The sequence below is a fragment of the Lissotriton helveticus genome, chromosome 11, assembly GCF_964261635.1.
Source record: "Lissotriton helveticus chromosome 11, aLisHel1.1, whole genome shotgun sequence".
In the NCBI taxonomy this organism is placed as follows: domain Eukaryota; kingdom Metazoa; phylum Chordata; class Amphibia; order Caudata; family Salamandridae; genus Lissotriton; species Lissotriton helveticus.
Window position 1 is genome coordinate 62,118,080 of NC_136072.1, and position 18,531 is coordinate 62,136,610.

Genomic DNA, 18,531 nt, shown 5'->3' on the forward strand with positions numbered 1-18,531 from the left:
ACCATAGTCATACTGGCTCCTGTATCTCTCAGAGCTTCCCCTCTATGGCCGTTGATGGTGACCCACTGCCCATACTTGGTAGTATTTGAGGGCACCTGGATCTTTGGAACCATCTCCCGATCACCCAGGGACACTAATGTGACACCCACCCTCTCCCTTCCCTTATCTAAGGGCATCTCCTCCCCGAGCGCTACACTAGCGACTCCCAGGGTCTTTCCTCCAGTGGGAGGGGGTGTCCTCTTCGGGCATTTCACGTCTCCCTTATAATGTCCAATACCACCGCACTCAAAGCAATGGATAACTCTTGGCTGCTGACTCTGGCCAGGATTAGGGTTCTTCTGCGGGATAGCCTTAGAATTGGAAAAGTGACTTTTCCCCTTAAAGTTATTTTGGGGGCCTTTGGAGAACTCCTGTTTCTTGTTATCTTCTCCCCCTTTCTTCTGGGGAGCGCCCTGTCCGGACTTCTGAGAATCTCCTCCCGTCCCCCTCGTAGACACTCAGGTACTTACCCAAATGTCTGCCTCCTCAGCAAGCTTACGGGGGCAAGTAAGTTTGCTGTCTACCAGGTGTTGCCTCAGCTCGGGAAGACATTTCTCGAGTAGATGTTCCTTGAGTATTAGGTCGTACAACCCTCGATAGTCTTCCACCTCACTACCTTGGACCCACCCATCTAGGGCTTTCTTGGCATAATCCAGGAAGTCAACCCAATTCTGTGAGCTCAGTTTGTGGCTGCCCCTGAACCTTTGCCGGTATTTCTCTGGGGTCAACCCAAACTTTCTGATGAGCGCCACCTTCATGGCGGGGTAGTCTACCTGCTCCTCCCGGTCTAGGGCCAATAGGGCATCCCTACCTGTCGGAGGCATGTACCGGTATAATCCACCACCCCAATGCTTCTCATGGATCCCATGGGCTCTTAAGGAGACCTCATAGGCTGTCAGCCACTTGGCTATGTCATCTCCAGCGGCGTAACTGGCGACTACGTCCTTGGGTAAATGAGGCCTGGGCTCCCTGACAAATTCCTTTGACTCGACACCCTTCGGAGTGATGTTGTGGGCCTGGAGGTCGAGCTCTCGTAGCTTGAGCTCATGTTCCATCCTCCTCCCTTCTCTCTCTCTCCTATCTTCCATCTCCAGCTTGGCCAACTCCCATCTGAACCGTCTCTCCTCTCTCCTATCGGCTAACTCGGTTTCTGACAACCCTCTTGAGGATACACTGCTGCCCTCCCGTGAGGCTACCTTGGGGCTGATTGACATCTCACCCACCCCCAGGGGACATTCCGCAGTTCCCTCAATGACAGTACCTCTGTCTGACTCCTCCTCCTCTACCGTTCCCTCCGTGTGCGCTTCCACCCAGGCTCGCACACTAGTACGGAGCTCCTCTCTTTTGGCCCCTCGCCTAACGAACACTCCCCTTTCCCGACAGAAATCCTTGAGCTGTGCCACAGTATAGGTCTCCAGCTCTGACATTTCGAATTCCATCTTGTCAGTGAAAAGTGTGGACAACCACCACGAAGTAGGTTACTAGGATAGGAACTCTGAAGGTCACCTCCACCCACCTCCAGGAAGAATTTAGAAAAAGCAAAAGACTGAATTAGAGGGCCGCTAGGAGAAAACTCCGGGTGTGTACCTGTGGTGCACACTGAATTATTATGGGGTACAAAACAAGCACGGCTTGTGATCCCACCCGCTGAGCACCAATTTTATGTTGGACCTGCGATGGGCAAGCCCAGCACAAAGGGGGTAGCTTGGCACAAGTGACAAGGCAAGTGAAGGCTGTAGTGTTAAGCCGGCTTTGACCCAATAATAACCCCTTGTGCAGCCACACCAAAAAGAAGGACACCACACCACTGCTGTCGAAAAAATATGATTCTTTATGTAAAAATTCTCTGTAAATAGGGATGATTGGGATAGCACATATACATTTCTTCTAGACACACAATTCTGGGCTTCAATTCTGTAATGAGTAATACCATAAATAATATCAGGAATAAATAGCATCAATAAATAGAATAAATATCAGGAATAAATAGCATCAATAAATAGAATAAATATTATCAGCAATCAATATCACAAATCAATAGATTAAATATCACTTTCGCCTATCAGAATAAATACTGGTTCATTTAAATAAATAAACACATGTTCATTCTGGTATCGCTGCCACCAATTAAATATTTCAGGAACATTACATTTGCATTACGTTTCAGTTTGGAAAGATAACTCTTACAGTTTGTGTTGGTTTCAATAACAATGCATACAGGCTTCTCTGGGCACAGAATGCGTTTTGGGACTCTTTAAGGCTCATTCAAGGAGTACGCACGTGTATCTAAAAGGCAAGGAAACACAGTGAACATTTCATTTGCACGCGGCTGTCACCGGGATAGGATCTCTGCTTGCCGGTGGAGTCTCTACACGCCTACGGGCTTTGTCACCGCTAGCACTCAGGCGGCACCAGTTCAAAGTCTTTATACTGACGAACGGGCTGCCGGCGAGGTTACGCAACTTTCGCGCTCAGTGAAAACAATGCCGGTTCACAGTTCCTTCACAACGCTGCACACTACTGGAAGAAATGGGCCCACCTCACATTGGCTGTGATTGGAAAGCGATTCAGTCAGGGCACAGCACTCCTCACACCAGCGACGGGGTTCTCAGGGGCTCACCGGACCTCCCTCCGACTTCCGCATACAGGGTGGTTCCCGCCCACAGCCACAACTTCTGGGTCACTGGGGAGTGGCAGGGTCGCTAGTCCCGCCCAACAAAGGCTGGTGCTCCCCGCCCCGGCGCACCACCTCACCTTCAGTCCGCGCAGGAAGCGCTCTAAGCTGGTGGGGCACGGACACGTCCGAGCTCCCCTCTAGAGGCGCCTGTCGCGAAGGGGGCACAGTCGACTATCGCGGTCGCGGCGAACTTGCTCTCGCCACGCGACTCGTGAAATCTGTCGCAATTCACCACCGGGGGGCGCGGGGAGCCCATGCAACTGGTCACAGTCTTTTGGGGGAAAATGAGGCACTCGCTGGGCAGGCGCTGTAGGCGCAAGGTCACCGCTAATGCGGATAACTGGAACGCCAGTCAGGGTCAATGCCAATGACCTTTGCCACTCTACTGCCCACGCTACCAGCCACCTCAGGGGTCAACAGGGCAGGTGTCAATCTGGTGTCAAGTCTGGAATCTAATCTATCGAATCTAAAATGGCCGCCAGGGACTGAGCCTTATATAGCCAGTGCCCTGGGGTGCTGGCACGAGCCAGAATGGTTCTAGAACCTTCTCTGGCTGTGACAATGACATGGCCCTTTGGAGGTGTATTTAGGCCACTCAAAGCCACCTTACTGTGGTTCTAGAGCAGCCATTTTGTGTACCTGAGAGAAAATAAAGAAATTCCTGTCAGAAAAGCGCGCTAAACAAAGGGCGCCAAACCCTCCAAGGGCCAAAGTTCATGAAGGCTCCAATGGGAGTCACTCACATGAGGGAAAAGGGTGTCCACCATTTTAGGGCCATATCTTTGGGTTGACAACCCCAGTTTGTAATGCCACCGGTTTCACCATGTCTTGTAAATAGGTGCCACAAACCTGGTGAGCAACTAGGCGTCAAGGAACATCTAACCCCATGAAACAGCACATAAAAAGTCCTGGCAGACAAAGAAAAGCGACAAATTTTGGGAGGTACAGGGAAACAAAAGAAATATTGGTGAGGGCACTCTCAGAAGCAGACAGGTCTAACACGCGTCCCCCCCAGCTGAAAGTGGGGAGAACTACCCAACCCCTTGGGAGTCCTCAACACTAAGGCGGAAATACCTGGAGAGACCGTCTGCATTGGCGTGGTCAACTCCGGGCCGGTGTTCCACCCGAAAGTCCATTCCCTGTAGGGAGATAGACCACCTCAACAGTTTGGGGTTTTCCCCCTTCATTTGCATGAGCCAACGAAGGGGTCGGTGGTCTGTCTGAACAAGGAAGTGTGAACCAAACAAGTATGGTCGCAGCTTCTTCAGTGCCCAGACCACCACAAAGGCTTCCCGCTCGTTGGTACTCCACCTCTGTTCCCGGGGAAGCAGTCTCCGTGACAGAAAGACCACAGGTTGATCCAGACCCTCTTCATTGAGTTGCGATAACACCGCCCCAATGCCAATGTCGGATGCATCTGTCTGGACAATGAATTCCTTCGTAAAATCCGGAGCCTTCGGTTCACTGTAGAGGAGACCATCCTCCCAGTAAACACGATAGTTCCCAGACTCGTTACCTGCTGCCTGGGCTTCAGCCTGTTGCCTCAGACCCTCGAGGGTGGGACATTCCCTCTGTCCCTTGCTTAGTTCCTCCCTGGATGGTCCTCCTTCCACTCGCCACTCAGCGGGGATAGGCAAGTCCTCCAACGGAACCAAGTCCTCCTCCGTGGACTCCGGGTCCACCTCCACAGGTGGCCTATCCGTCTCACGGGGCACGGACATTGAGGCAGGCTCCTCCTGTCCTCGAGATGCTCCCTCATCAGCAGCTGGGTGGGCCATTGTTCCAGGCTCCAACCCACGCGACTTCTCCTCCCGAGCAGCCGCAGACCTGGTACTCACACAGGCCCAATCAGGTGTACCCAGCATCTCAGTATGAGTCCGGTATTCCACCTCCTTCCAAGCATTGTGCTTCATATCATTACCCAGCAGACAATCGACTGGCACGGCGGGGCTTACGGCAACTCAAAGTGAACCTGCAACCCCTCCCCACTCAAAGGGAACCTCGGCCACAGGATAGTGGCCCATTCTGCCGTCAGCCATCGCGGCTGGATGAAGTACGCCTGGAATCACCTGCTCCGAGGACACCAGATGACTCCTTACCATAGTCATACTGGCTCCTGTATCTCTCAGAGCTTCCCCTCTATGGCCGTTGATGGTGACCCACTGCCCATACTTGGTAGTATTTGAGGGCACCTGGATCTTTGGAACCATCTCCCGATCACCCAGGAACACTAATGTGATACCCACCCTCTCCCTTCCCTTATCTAAGGGCATCTCCTCCCCGAGCGCTACACTAGCGACTCCCAGGGTCTTTCCTCCAGTGGGAGGGGGTGTCCTCTTCGGGCATTTCACGTCTTCATTATAATGTCCAATCCCACCGCACTCAAAGCAATGGATAACCCTTGGCTGCTGACTCTGGCCAGGATTAGGGTTCTTCTGCGGGATAGCCTTAGAATTGGAAAAGTGACTTTTCCCCTTAAAGTTATTTTGGGGGCCTTTGGAGAACTCCTGTTTCTTGTTATCTTCTCCCCCTTTCTTCTGGGGAGCGCCCTGTCCGGACTTCTGAGAATCTCCTCCCTTCCCCCTCGTAGACACTCAGGTACTTACCCAAATGTCTGCCTCCTCAGCAAGCTTACGGGGGCAAGTAAGTTTGCTGTCTACCAGGTGTTGCCTCAGCTCGGGAAGACATTTCTCGAGTAGATGTTCCTTGAGTATTAGGTCGTACAACCCTCGATAGTCTTCCACCTCACTACCTTGGACCCACCCATCTAGGGCTTTCTTGGCATAATCCAGGAAGTCAACCCAATTCTGTGAGCTCAGTTTGTGGCTGCCCCTGAACCTTTGCCGGTATTTCTCTGGGGTCAACCCAAACTTTCTGATGAGCGCCACCTTCATGGCGGGGTAGTCTACCTGCTCCTCCCGGTCTAGGGCCAATAGGGCATCCCTACCTGTCGGAGGCATGTACCGGTATAATCCACCACCCCAATGCTTCTCATGGATCCCATGGGCTCTTAAGGAGACCTCATAGGCTGTCAGCCACTTGGCTATGTCGTCTCCAGCGGCGTAACTGGCGACTACGTCCTTGGGTAAATGAGGCCTGGGCTCCCTGGCAAATTCCTTTGACTCGACACCCTTCGGAGTGATGTTGTGGGCCTGGAGGTCGAGCTCTCGTAGCTTGAGCTCATGTTCCATCCTCCTCCCTTCTCTCTCTCTCCTATCTTCCATCTCCAGCTTGGCCAACTCCCATCTGAACCGTCTCTCCTCTCTCCTATCGGCTAACTCGGTTTCTGACAACCCTCTTGAGGATACACTGCTGCCCTCCCGTGAGGCTACCTTGGGGCTGATTGACATCTCACCCACCCCCAGGGGACATTCCACAGTTCCCTCAATTATAGTACCTCTGTCTGACTCCTCCTCCTCTACCGTTCCCTCCGTGTGCGCTTCCACCCAGGCTCGCAGACTAGTACGGAGCTCCTCTCTTTTGGCCCCTCGCCTAACGAACACTCCCCTTTCCCGACAGAAATCCTTGAGCTGTGCCACAGTATAGGTCTCCAGCTCTGACATTTCGAATTCCATCTTGTCAGTGAAAAGTGTGGACAACCACCACGAAGTAGGTTACAAGGATAGGAACTCTGAGGGTCACCTCCACCCACCTCCAGGAAGAATTTAGAAAAAGCAAAAGATTGAATTAGAGGGCCGCTAGGAGAAAACTCCGGGTGTGTACCTGTGGTGCACACTGAATTATTATGGGGTACAAAACAAGCACGGCTCGTGATCCCACCCGCTGAGCACCAATTTTATGTTGGACCTGCGATGGGCAAGCCCAGCACAAAGGGGGTAGCTTGGCACAAGTGACAAGGCAAGTGAAGGCTGTAGTGGTAAGCCGGCTTTGACCCAATAATAACCCCCTCTGCAGCCACACCAAAAAGAAGGACACCACACCACTGCTGTAGAAAAAATACGATTCCTTTATGTAAAAATTCTCTGTAAATAGGGATGATTGGGATAACACATGTACATTTCTTCTAGTCACACAATTCTGGGCTTCAATTCTGTAATGAGTAATACCATAAATAATATCAGGAATAAATAGCATCAATAAATAGAATAAATATCAGGAATAAATAGCATCAATAAATAGAATAAATATTATCAGCAATCAATATCACAAATCAATAGATTAAATATCACTTTCGCCTAGCAGAATAAATACTGGTTCATTTAAATAAATAAACACATGTTCATTCTGGTATCGCTGCCACCAATTAAATATTTCAGGAACATTACGTTTCAGTTTGGAAAGATAACTCTTACAGTTTGTGTTGGTTTCAATAACAATGCATACAGGCTTCTCTGGGCACAGAATGCGTTTTGGGACTCTTTAAGGCTCATTCAAGGAGTACGCACGTGTATCTAAAAGGCAAGGAAACACAGTGAACATTTCATTTGCACACGGCTGTCACCGGGATAGGATCTCTGCTTGCCAGTGGAGTCTCTACACGCCTACGGGCTTTGTCACCACTAGCACTCAGGCGGCACCAGTTCAAAGTCTTTAGACTGACGAACGGGCTGCCGGCGAGGTTACGCAACTTTCGCGCTCAGTGAAAACAATGCCGGTTCACAGTTCCTTCACAACGCTGCACACTACTGGAAGAAATGGGCCCACCTCACATTGGCTGTGATTGGAAAGCGATTCAGTCAGGGCACAGCAGTCCTCACACCAGCGACGGGGTTCTCAGGGGCTCACCGGACCTCCCTCCGACTTCCGCATACAGGGTGGTTCCCGCCCACAGCCACAACTTCTGGGTCACTGGGGAGTGGCAGGGTCGCTAGTCCCGCCCAACAAAGGCTGGTGCTCCCCGTCCCGGCGCACCACCTCACCTTCAGTCCGCGCAGGAAGCGCTCTACGCTGGTGGGGCTCGGAGACGTCCGAGCTCCCCTCTAGAGGCGCCTGTCGCGAAGGGGGCACAGTCGACGATCGCGGTCGCGGCGAACTTGCTCTCGCCACGCGACTCCTGAAATCTGTCGCAATTTACCACCGGGGGGGGGCGCGGGGAGCCCATGCAACTGGTCACAGTCTTTTGGGGGAAAATTAGGCACTCGCTGGGCAGGTGCTGTAGGCGCAAGGTCACCGCTAATGCGGATAACTGGAACGCCAGTCAGGGTCAATGCCAATGACCTTTGCCACTCTACTGCCCGCGCTACCAGCCACCTCAGGGGTCAACAGGGCAGGTGTCAATCTGGTGTCAAGTCTGGAATCTAATCTATCGAATCTAAAATGGCCACCAGGGACTGAGCCTTATATAGCCAGTGCCCTGGGGTGCTGGCACGAGCCAGAAGGTTCTAGAACCTTCTCTGGCTGTGACAATGACATGGCCCTTTGGAGGTGTATTTAGGCCACTCAAAGCCACCGTACTGTGGTTCTAGAGCAGCCATTTTGTGTACCTGAGAGAAAATAAAGAAATTCCTGTCAGAAAAGCGCGCTAAACAAAGGGCGCCAAACCCTCCAAGGGCCAAAGTTCATGAAGGCTCCAATGGGAGTCACTCACATGAGGGAAAAGGGTGTCCACCATTTTAGGGCCATATCTTTGGGTTGACAACCCCAGTTTGTAATGCCACCGGTTTCACCATGTCTTGTAAATAGGTGCCACAAACCTGGTGAGCAACTAGGCGTCAAGGAACATCTAACCCCATGAAACAGCACATAAAAAGTCCTGGCAGACAAAGAAAAGCGACAAATTTTGGGAGGTACAGGGGAACAAAAGAAATCATATTGGTGAGGGGACTCTCAGAAGCAGACAGCTCTAACACATACATTCTAATCTGGCGTCATATACATTCTAAAAGGAACCTAAGCACGAGTCTTAAAGGAATATAATACAAGGTTGTTAAAAAGAGAACTTGAATGGATTTACCTATTACAGACACTGAAGCCTCATGGGCTCAATGACCGCATTGAATTTAGTTGTTACCTTTAAAGTGTTCATTATATTCCGTATAACTGTTTTACTGTACTCCTGCACTTCCCCCAGCTTCCTTCCTGTACTACCCCTGAACCCCATACTAGTCTCCCATTAATTTCACCCATTCCAAGATGGCCGCAGCATTTTTTCCACGAACTGTTATTCTTTGCATGAGTTAACCTACGCATGAGTCCACCGTTACTTTCCATGCACATTATTTCTACCAGCCCCACACACAAGCACATGAGACAGCGAGCTGACAACCCGGCAGATAGCGTTTCTTCGCGCTACGCGTTACCATGAAGTAAGTCTTTATGCAAGCATTAAGTAATCATTAATGCGCCCGCTGTTACTTTTTAATTTAATATTCACTCGCGGTAATATTCCTCTCACATGCCCTAAACCTTTACACTAGTACCGAGCACTCTGTTATTCACGACTCCTCAGTCCCCACACTTTTAGCACATGTAATCGGCCCCACACGACCTCAGACTACCGTCCCCTTACACCCGTTTTTTCTGCCTTCCTCCACAGCTCTCCGTGACCAAGGGCTTTGTTGCCCGAAATGCATTGGAGAAAGAGTTCATAAGTTAACCCCCATGAATGTACGCTGTCTTCTGATATGTTGCTAATATCAGTCTAAAATTGCTAAAAATCTACTGAAGAAAGTTATGAGAAATAAATAATACCTTCAATTGAACATTGAATCATATATTTTTTGATCACTTTTGGTGTGCCTCTTAAGGGGATGTACCTGCAGTTCTCTGCATACACAACCCAAGTGATATAATACAAGGCAACATAACACATCCCCCCTCCTTCCAACAAGGAATAATGAGAAGTGGTAACAAGAAGAATGTGAACTTAAGGAAATAGAGAAACCAAAAAAAATTAAAAGAAACAGCACAACACAAAATAAATATAAAAAGAAAGTTCATTTAGTCACATAGTCCTTAAGCCAAGAAGGTAAAACACTTGTTTTTTTTCCATGTCCACGCTCCAGAACACTGGAACCACACGTCGCTGTTAAAGTCATTGTTAGTACTAGTACTAACAACCCCTCCTCCCCCTCCACAAAAAGACTGATCAACCAGAGGAGAGTCATCAACAACTCCATTAGTGTCTCTTTCCACCCCAGCCATTTGTGATTGTAAACAACTGTTATCAAAATGGTCCTCAATCCATTCGTAATTATCTCGGTCACATACAATACCATCACCCGCATTTACCACATTGCTTGGGATTAATAGCAATGCTTTTTATGTTCCACACTCTTCCATCACTCAACCTCACTGCATTTCTCAACACCTCAATTATTTGTTTTGGTGGTTCAAAAACACTTTCACCTTTAGGCACTTTAAAAGGTTTCCTGACACGTACCCAATCTCCTACTCCAATTCCCACATCCTTCGTATTATACTGATTATCATAAAATTCTTTACTTTTAGCGTGGACCATATCCAGATCATTCTTGACCTCAGCTGGAGACCATTCTGTGACCTTGCCCTTAACCAACCAACCTGGGTTGACTTTGCTTCTTGGTAGTCTGCCCCTCATCATAACAAACGGAGACAGTCCTGTACTTGCCTGCGATGTTGTCCTGTATGACCACACCGCTTTCTGTACCTGAAACTTCCAATCCATTCTTTTGTTAATAGCTGCCTGAATAACACCTTTGATTACCCTATTAAATCTTTCAACTGTACCATTTCCGCTAGGATTGTATAAGGCTGTAGTTTTATGCTTAACACCACACTTTTGAAAATAGTTGTCAGCCATATGTGATAAAAACGGTACATTATCATCTGTCAGGATGCAAACGGGTAACCCTTCCATTATAAAAATCTTGTTAAAAAACTTCAGAACAGTATGTGTGTCCGCCTTATCCACAAATCTCACAATAGGCCATTTTGAAAATAAATCTATAGCAACCAAACCAAATTCTTTCATTTCCCTGATAGATCCAATAATATCCACAGTAATGGTATCCCAAGGTAGATCTGGAATTAACCCCTCACTCATACATGGTTTTAAAGTCCTGAGAGTTTTATCTGCAGAATTACACACCTCACAGTTCCTGACAAACTTCTCAGTATCCCCTTTCTATTCCTGGCCACCAAAACATGTTTTTCACAATCAATTTATTCCTACCAATGCCAAAATGTCCCTCATGACATAGCTCAAAAATGTTCTTCCTTAGGGAAACAGGAGGAACAACTCTATCACCTCTGAAAAGTATGTTGTTCTCAAGAGACATCTCCATTCTATCTTCCCAAAAGGCTTTAAGTCCATCTTCAAAAATATACTTTTTTGGCCAACCTTTACAGATATAATCCATAATTTTTTTAATTTCTACATCTTTACCCTGTTCCTCCAACCACTCCTGATTGCTAATAGCAGGTATCCCTGAGTCATGCACCAAAACAACACTAACATTTCCCCACGGGTCATCCTCACACTCTTCAAGTAGAGCAGGCAATCTCGATAAACAGTCTGCAATGAGATTATCTCTCCCCGGTAAGTAAACCATCTTATAAATAAACTCTCTCATGCGCATGGATAACCTAGCCATTCTACCCGAAGCCCCAGAAATGCCATCAGAAGATAAAATCTTAATTAATGGTCGATGATCTGTGCGAGTAACCACTGGCTTACCCCACACAAAAGCTCTAAAGTGTTCCAACGCCCATGCACACGCTAACGCCTCCCTTTCAATGATGGGGTATCTCGCTTCAGCAGGAGAAAGTGCTCTTGAGGCAAATAAAATAATATTTTCCTTTCCTTTCCTTTTCCATCTTTTTGGGATAAAACTGCCCCCAGGCCCTTATCACTCGCACCTGTTATCAATAAACACTCCACATTCGGATCAAAACTCGCCAATGCATTAACACTCTGTAAATCTTTTTTGATCTGTTCAAAATCATCCTGGCAACATTTTGTCCACTCAAACTTCACGTTCTTCTTGAGTAGATTCCGAATATTAAACACTTTAGATGCAAAATTGCTCACAAATTTCGCACAGTATTCAGCCATTCCAAGAAAAGCCCTAACTTCTTCTTTTGTACTTGGTGCCTTTGAACTTATAATATTCTCAATCAATGCTGGTTTAGGTCTGATCCCTTCCTCACTAATGATGTGACCCAAATACAATACACTCCTTTTACTAAATTTGCACTTAGACAATTCCACCGTTAATCCTGCCTTTTCTAGCACCCTTAAAACTTGTCTCAACTTGGAATCATGTTCATCTTGGTTCTTAGCAGCAACCAAAATATCGTCCTGAAAAAACGAAATCATATCCATATTCCCTAGTAATCTATACATCAACCGCTGAAATACAGCCGCAGCTGATGCCAACCCAAACGGCATTCTTTTAAACTGATGGGAACCGAAAGGTGTGACAAAGGCCGTGAGACTCCTAGACTCTGGCTCTAACTCCACCTGGTGATAAGCGGCGGAGAGATCTATAGTCGAGAACCAGGTGGTACCCTTTAATCAGACCCCCCAGGATATTGCGGCATAGATTTGCAAATTTAGCGGCACAAAAATGGAAATTTAGCAGCACAAAAATGGAAATTTAGCGGCATTATTGCGGCACTTTATTTTTCTCGTAATTATTACTTTTCAGCATTAAATCAATGTAAACTGATTTTGCAAGTATTCCACTGTGTAACAGGCAAGTGTCTGCGGTTCTTCGGAAGCACAGCTCCAATCTGCACCTCATTAGAAGGGGCCTTATTTCCCCCTGGGGTTTTCTAGCACCCATGTATGCACCCCTGCAGGGGCACCACTGCCTCCAGACTTGTACATTTTTAAAAACAGTGATTTCTATCAACCTTTTTAACATTAAAAATATATTGATAATACAAATATGACCCATGCAGGAAGTCCTGCTTTGCTCCTAGAGCGCTTTACCAGAAAGTAATGCAGCAAATTAAGTGTGGGAATTTAAGATACAGTTTGTGAGTGGACAAAGGCAAGAAAAATCATAAAAAAAATTATCGTCTTTTCTGAAACCCAATGTTCTAAAACGGGCCTTAAAATATCCCCAGCAGTTCTGAAGTTCGGCTGCTGGGTAAATAGCTGCCAAGGTTTCAGATTGCTTGTGTGTGACATTTTCATAAATTCAGTGTAAATATGAGTGACACTCAACGACTTTGAGTGACACTTTCGCCTGAACAAAATAAAGCAATGAAGTCTAGGTAAATAACTGAATATCATAAATTACCCCCATTAGAGCAATTAGAAACTTTAAGAATATTTTGAAACTGCAGCAAAGTACCGGAAATTGGAGGACACTATCTTAGTGTGTGAGAAAAAGAGGGGGTATCCCCGACTAGAGTTCCTAATTTCGGGATGTATAAACTATTTGAAAGAACGAGAAATAGGAACAAGGGTATCAAGCAGACAAAGACTGACATCAGACAGGAAATAACTAATTATGAACAAGGTGCATGGTACAAAAATGGATGTGTATATTTTATTAAGCAATAATTTATAAAAAGAGAAACAATGTATTATACAGTTATCATATACATGTCTCCTATGTTTTTATAATATGAAATCTACAAATGCGTGTAATTGTGCATATTTCTTTCATGTAGATTATAGTACATTGCATTACAGTTTTATCCTGCGGAGACTTTTAGTACTGTTTAACTAGTTATATAATCTAAAAACATGGCTAGAGATTACTACGCGCGTTTCGGCTATTAACCTTCATCAGGAAGCCATGATGAATTTTCAAATGTACCTATGCAAACACAAAAGATAGAAAAAACAGATATATAAAGAAGAATTCATGTCAGTGTCAGTATAATGTCCTAGTTATGATAACAATACAACATTTAAAATAGTTACATAAACATGATTAAAATTGTAAATGGGAAAGAGAAAGAGAAAACCAGTACTAAGGGAGTTACATACAACAGTTCTATTATATACATATATTTACATTCTATTATGTACATATATTTACATCTTCAAATACATTAATTCACTACAGCTCGGTACAAATCTTTACATTACTAGACCCAACGGAGACTTTTTCAAAATGTTTGGGATAAAACAGGACGTATCTATTCTCTATAACAGTTAATACAATCATATGTAGTAACTATATTGACTTATCATATCTTATGGAGTGTCCGATGGTATGGGAACTACGATGTAAGGGGATAAACTGAAATTGACAGCTACACTATGAAAGATGACAATTGAGAAGAATAGGAGAAATTAGTTCAAAAACTGAATAGGTAGGTTTAGAAAATAAGGACAGCTAGGCAGAAGAATTTTAAATAGATAGAAATGTGTGCTCACCAAAGGCTGTCTTTGCAATATCGTATAGTTTACTGCTGGAATGAATAATGTGGCACCTCGTACGCTTGTTGAGAAGAGTCTGCCCTCTAATGAAATGATTAATACAAACAAACAATTACTGTTTGTTAAGTGCGTGGGTCTGGAACAATAAGTTTAATGATTTAAAAAAAATGGATACCTGTCTCCAGGCTAGGTAGATGACAACCGCTAGTTGGGTGGTGGCAAGCGAAGTGCCATCAATAAATGAAATGTCGAGCTGTGGAAGGCATGGAACATAGAAATACACGTTGGATAGAAGAACATGCAAAGTTTCACAGCTCCTTAAGGTGACTGATGTTACAAGAGACATTGCAAAATTTAGAGGGGTAATGTTCTGCATTAGAACTCAAAAGGAAGAGGTTTGAAAAATACCTAGGGAAACAAACACTGAACACTTTTTACATGTGTTCTTGTGCCCCAACGAGCAACATGCGTGTTGTAAATCTAGGGAATATGCAGGTTTAGATAGGTGAATGGTAACGAATGATGAGGAGATTAGTTACCTTATGTCTACTTATGGAAGGTGTCCTCGACCAAGGTAAAAAAGATTGAAGGTATCTAAGGATGAAAACAAACAAAAAACCTCAATTGGGAATCTGAAGACGTAGCTCGAGTATCAGGTGGGTCTACTCTAAAAAGAGCACAATGCAAATCCAAGTGAAAGGACGTTTGTACCTATTTAGAGGGTCCGAAACGTCCTCTAATGATGGAGTCTCTTCGTCTCGAATTTCACTCGCTGTAGAGGTGCAGTCAGAAGTCCTTCTGGAGATTATCTGGCAATAGGATGGAATTATGGGTGAGGTTAGAGCTTAGAGCTTAGTGCCTTTGTAACCAGATTTACGTCCTTTGCAACAGGAATAATCCTCTGCCCTTTTTTATCATGACAAATTGCTGATCTTGCAACAGAAGGAGCATTATTCAGCAGTTAACTTGACATTTTTTATTGTTTCTCTGGAAACTCCTGGATACTAAAGGAATTCAGCACCATGCTGCATAAGTTCCACAAGCAAACAAAAGGATCTCTGTGAGAAAAACAATACCTCACAGTTATCCTCATAAAATATGGTTTTGTGAATATGCGCGCTACGTGTGATCACAATTACCACAGACCATGATGGTGAACCTACAATTGTAAGTTCCCCCTTAGGCTTCACAATCTATCCTCACCTTGTCCCCTTACTTCACTACCTTCCGGTTCTTAGTTTTTTACCCCAAAGATTTGCACTCGTCTCTGAGTAACTATCCTTGTGAGGAAACGGCTCCAAAAAAAACTCGAGTCTCAGCTACCCAGTCAATGTTAATTTACAATTGGATCAATTAGCGTTTCTCTGTATGGTTCTAACACCTCTCCTCCCCCCGCCCACCTCCCACCTAAAGACTGTCCAGGCTGGTGAGAGGAGCTCATCATATTGGCACCACTGTCCTGAGACCCATGCTGTGTGCCTTTTAAAGACACTCAGCACCTGCTGCCAGACTCACTATTACCAGACACAAACCCCGGAGTCCAGGTGTCCCAGCCCCCTCCCCCTCCCCCCTCACACACAGCAGGGTTACAGCACATGTCGAGGTCAGGAATGATGGGCCGTCTTGCCATGCTCCTATAATTGAACACTAGCGCTCGTTGTCAGCAGCAATTCCTGGGGGCCTGGGCGGCAGGAAATTGATAACATCTTGCCGCAGCCTGAGCCGACGGACGCTCTCTCTGAGTCTCTGGCATCATGCGAGCAAAAGTCCTGTTCATGTAGGACTGACTGCAGCGAGGCGCCGTAGGCGAAGTTAAGGGGTGCATTTGCACATCAAAGCCACGTAGGCTAAATGCTTCGATCTTGCTGGAGGAAGGGGTACTGGACGGCTGAATGGCGGCACAGCCATTAAAAGGACATTGTTTTACTAACGCTTTTCTGTAAATATCGCGGCAATAATTGTAAATATTGCGGGCATCGCGCTAGTCAGCTGATTTCGCTATTTTTTCGGAAATCGCAAAATCGCGAAATGCTGGAGGGTCTGTTTAATGAAGACACCATTTAGTTGATCTTTGGCAACGGAAATTTCTCTATAATTATATTATTATTTAAATGGCGTAAGTCTATGTATAGACGAATCTTGCCATTCGGTTTCCGTGCAACTACAATAGGACTAATCCATTCAGACGCCTTCACCTCTTCTATGATCCCTTTATCTAGTAGGCCTTGCAACTCCTTCTTTACCTCCTCTCTGATCAACATGGGGATGGGTCTCGCTTTGTGCACCTTAGGTTCAGCATTAGCTTTGAGTAATATTTTATGCTCAAAGCCTTTCAATTTCCCAAGTACTTTACCAAACACTCACAAATTTTTTACACAACATGTCACTCAACTTACTCTCATCATCCATTATCAAAACTTTTTCAACACTGTTCGGGTCTAAAATTATGTTCAAATTTTTCTGATCAAACCACCCCAATACCGATGGTCCCACCTTAGACACATACAGTTTACTTCTCGTGCTCCTTCCCTTGAATATAAAGGTAAGCCACCTACAACCCAGCATTTCAATTCTATTGCCCGTATAACTAATAGCATTACAGAAAATGGGGTTGGTCAGAGTTGAAAAATTCCAATTGGGCTTATAGAAAGCCAATTATTCAAATAATCAATGTTCACACAATCAATAGCTTCGTTGTGAATTTAACTGAAGAATATTTGATTCAGACAATTCAATTCAAAATATTTTGGCATTTATTTTAGCAAAGTTTCAATCCAATTGCTGCCAAAAATTCATTATAACGACATAGTAAACATGTAATTGTAAATTCATTACATTCGAAAGTTCAAAACAGTGCTCTCAGTGAGAGGGGAAGGGGTGAGTGAAGTGAGTGGGACACGGTAAAGGTGTGGTGACATTTTAGTGGCATCATTTCGCAATTAAGAAGCCTTTACACTCAAATCAATTAGCAAAGGTTCCAAATAATCATCACACAATGCTTCACTGACCCAGGTCTGGAGTTCGTAAGGGCTAACCCCTTTTTGTACTCGTATAACTAATAGGGCAAATATTGGAAACATTCAATTGATTACCAATTTTTCCTACAAAATTGTTTCTCCAAACCTCCTCATTGACAATTGTGTAAGGAGAACCTGAGTCTTCATACATTTCTACTACAACACCACCCAATGAAATGTTACATAAGGGTTTGCCCTGCAAAGATTCTTCCGATATATTGATTACAAAATTTCCCTTCACATTTTTGATACAATCAGATCTTTCTCTATCTAGTTCTTCAATTTCCTCCTCTTCATCCCATATATACTTGACGTTACTTCGTCTACGACACATCTTACTAAAGTGTCCCACCAGCCCACAGATTCCACATTTCTTTCTCAAAGCAGGACAATTCCTACTGAAAGCCAAATGTTCTTTACTGTCACAACGGTAACATCTTCTTTCTTCCTTTTGAAGGCTGACTTGTCCCTTTTCCTTGCCAATTTTGCTGATACCTGGTCTGTGATTGGCTTTGCGGCTGGTGGTACCTGGTTTGTGACTGGCTCAAAGGTTGAATCTTACAAATTGCCGAAGAAGCTTTCTCTAATTCTGTTTCTTTTACCACCGAGGAACATCTACCAGACATCTCTGTTTTTATCATTATGGCTAATACGTCATCCAATGGCGCATCGCCATTCACCCATAGACGATCTTGTAAGGTAGAATTATTGTTATGCATAACCAATTGATCCCTTATCAACTCGTCGTGCAAATCTCTAAAATTACGATTGCTAATTTCTTCAAATCATCAATCCACTTATCAACAGTTTCTTGCTTAGTCTGTTTCCTTTGAAAGAACTTATGTCTAGTTACACCAATACATACTTTCGGTGCAAAGTATTTGTCTATATCTTTAATGTAGTTTTCAAAAACATTCAAACTTGAATCCTCTATTTTGCTCATCCGTGAATGAGTTTTTAATCCAATTGGTCCCAATGAATGTAACAAAATTCTCTTCTTTTGTTCTGGTTTCATCTTCTTCCCTTCATCAATTCCTTCCATTCAATCCACTTAATACTCGGTTGAGTACCTGTAGCCCAAAACGGCTCAGGAGCGCTTATAGTGAAATTTTGTTGCGCCATTTCACACTCTTTATTTTCAGTAGTGTCACCTCTTTCCATATAGCAATACTCTTTCTTAAAAATAAATTACAGTACGTTCTTCAATAACTTTAAATCTGTAATTAATGATACCCCCCGACAATCTCACCTGTATCTGCACAAAGTGTTCATATTTTTATTAATCTCTGTTAATATTCCATCTTGAACTAATCCACATTTATTTATTTACGTTATGAAGATCCTTCTTCCGAACTCTGCAGTGCTCCGGTGAAATCCTTGAATTAGTGTCCCAAAATGGCCGCCGCGCAAGGTCACGCTGCGTGACCTTGCGTGTTTACCTCACAACCCGTGATGATTTCCGGCGTTCTGAAGGGAACACTTCTGAGAGTTCTACAAAACCTCTCGCGTATCCT

At 45.1% G+C, this 18,531-nt stretch overlaps 1 protein-coding gene across 1 annotated transcript in view; it reads right to left on the reverse strand.

Annotated features, from left to right (window-relative positions):
• Positions 1-13,257: 13,257 nt before the first annotated feature.
• LOC144792883 (paramyosin, short form-like) overlaps positions 13,258-18,531 on the reverse strand; it is a 404,104-nt gene continuing 398,830 nt past the window's right edge. Inside the window, exon 5 of the mRNA XM_078668089.1 lies at positions 13,258-13,431. Within this exon, the coding sequence (XP_078524215.1) occupies positions 13,363-13,431 (69 nt within the window). The 3' untranslated portion in view covers positions 13,258-13,362. The remainder of the gene's footprint in view (positions 13,432-18,531) is intronic.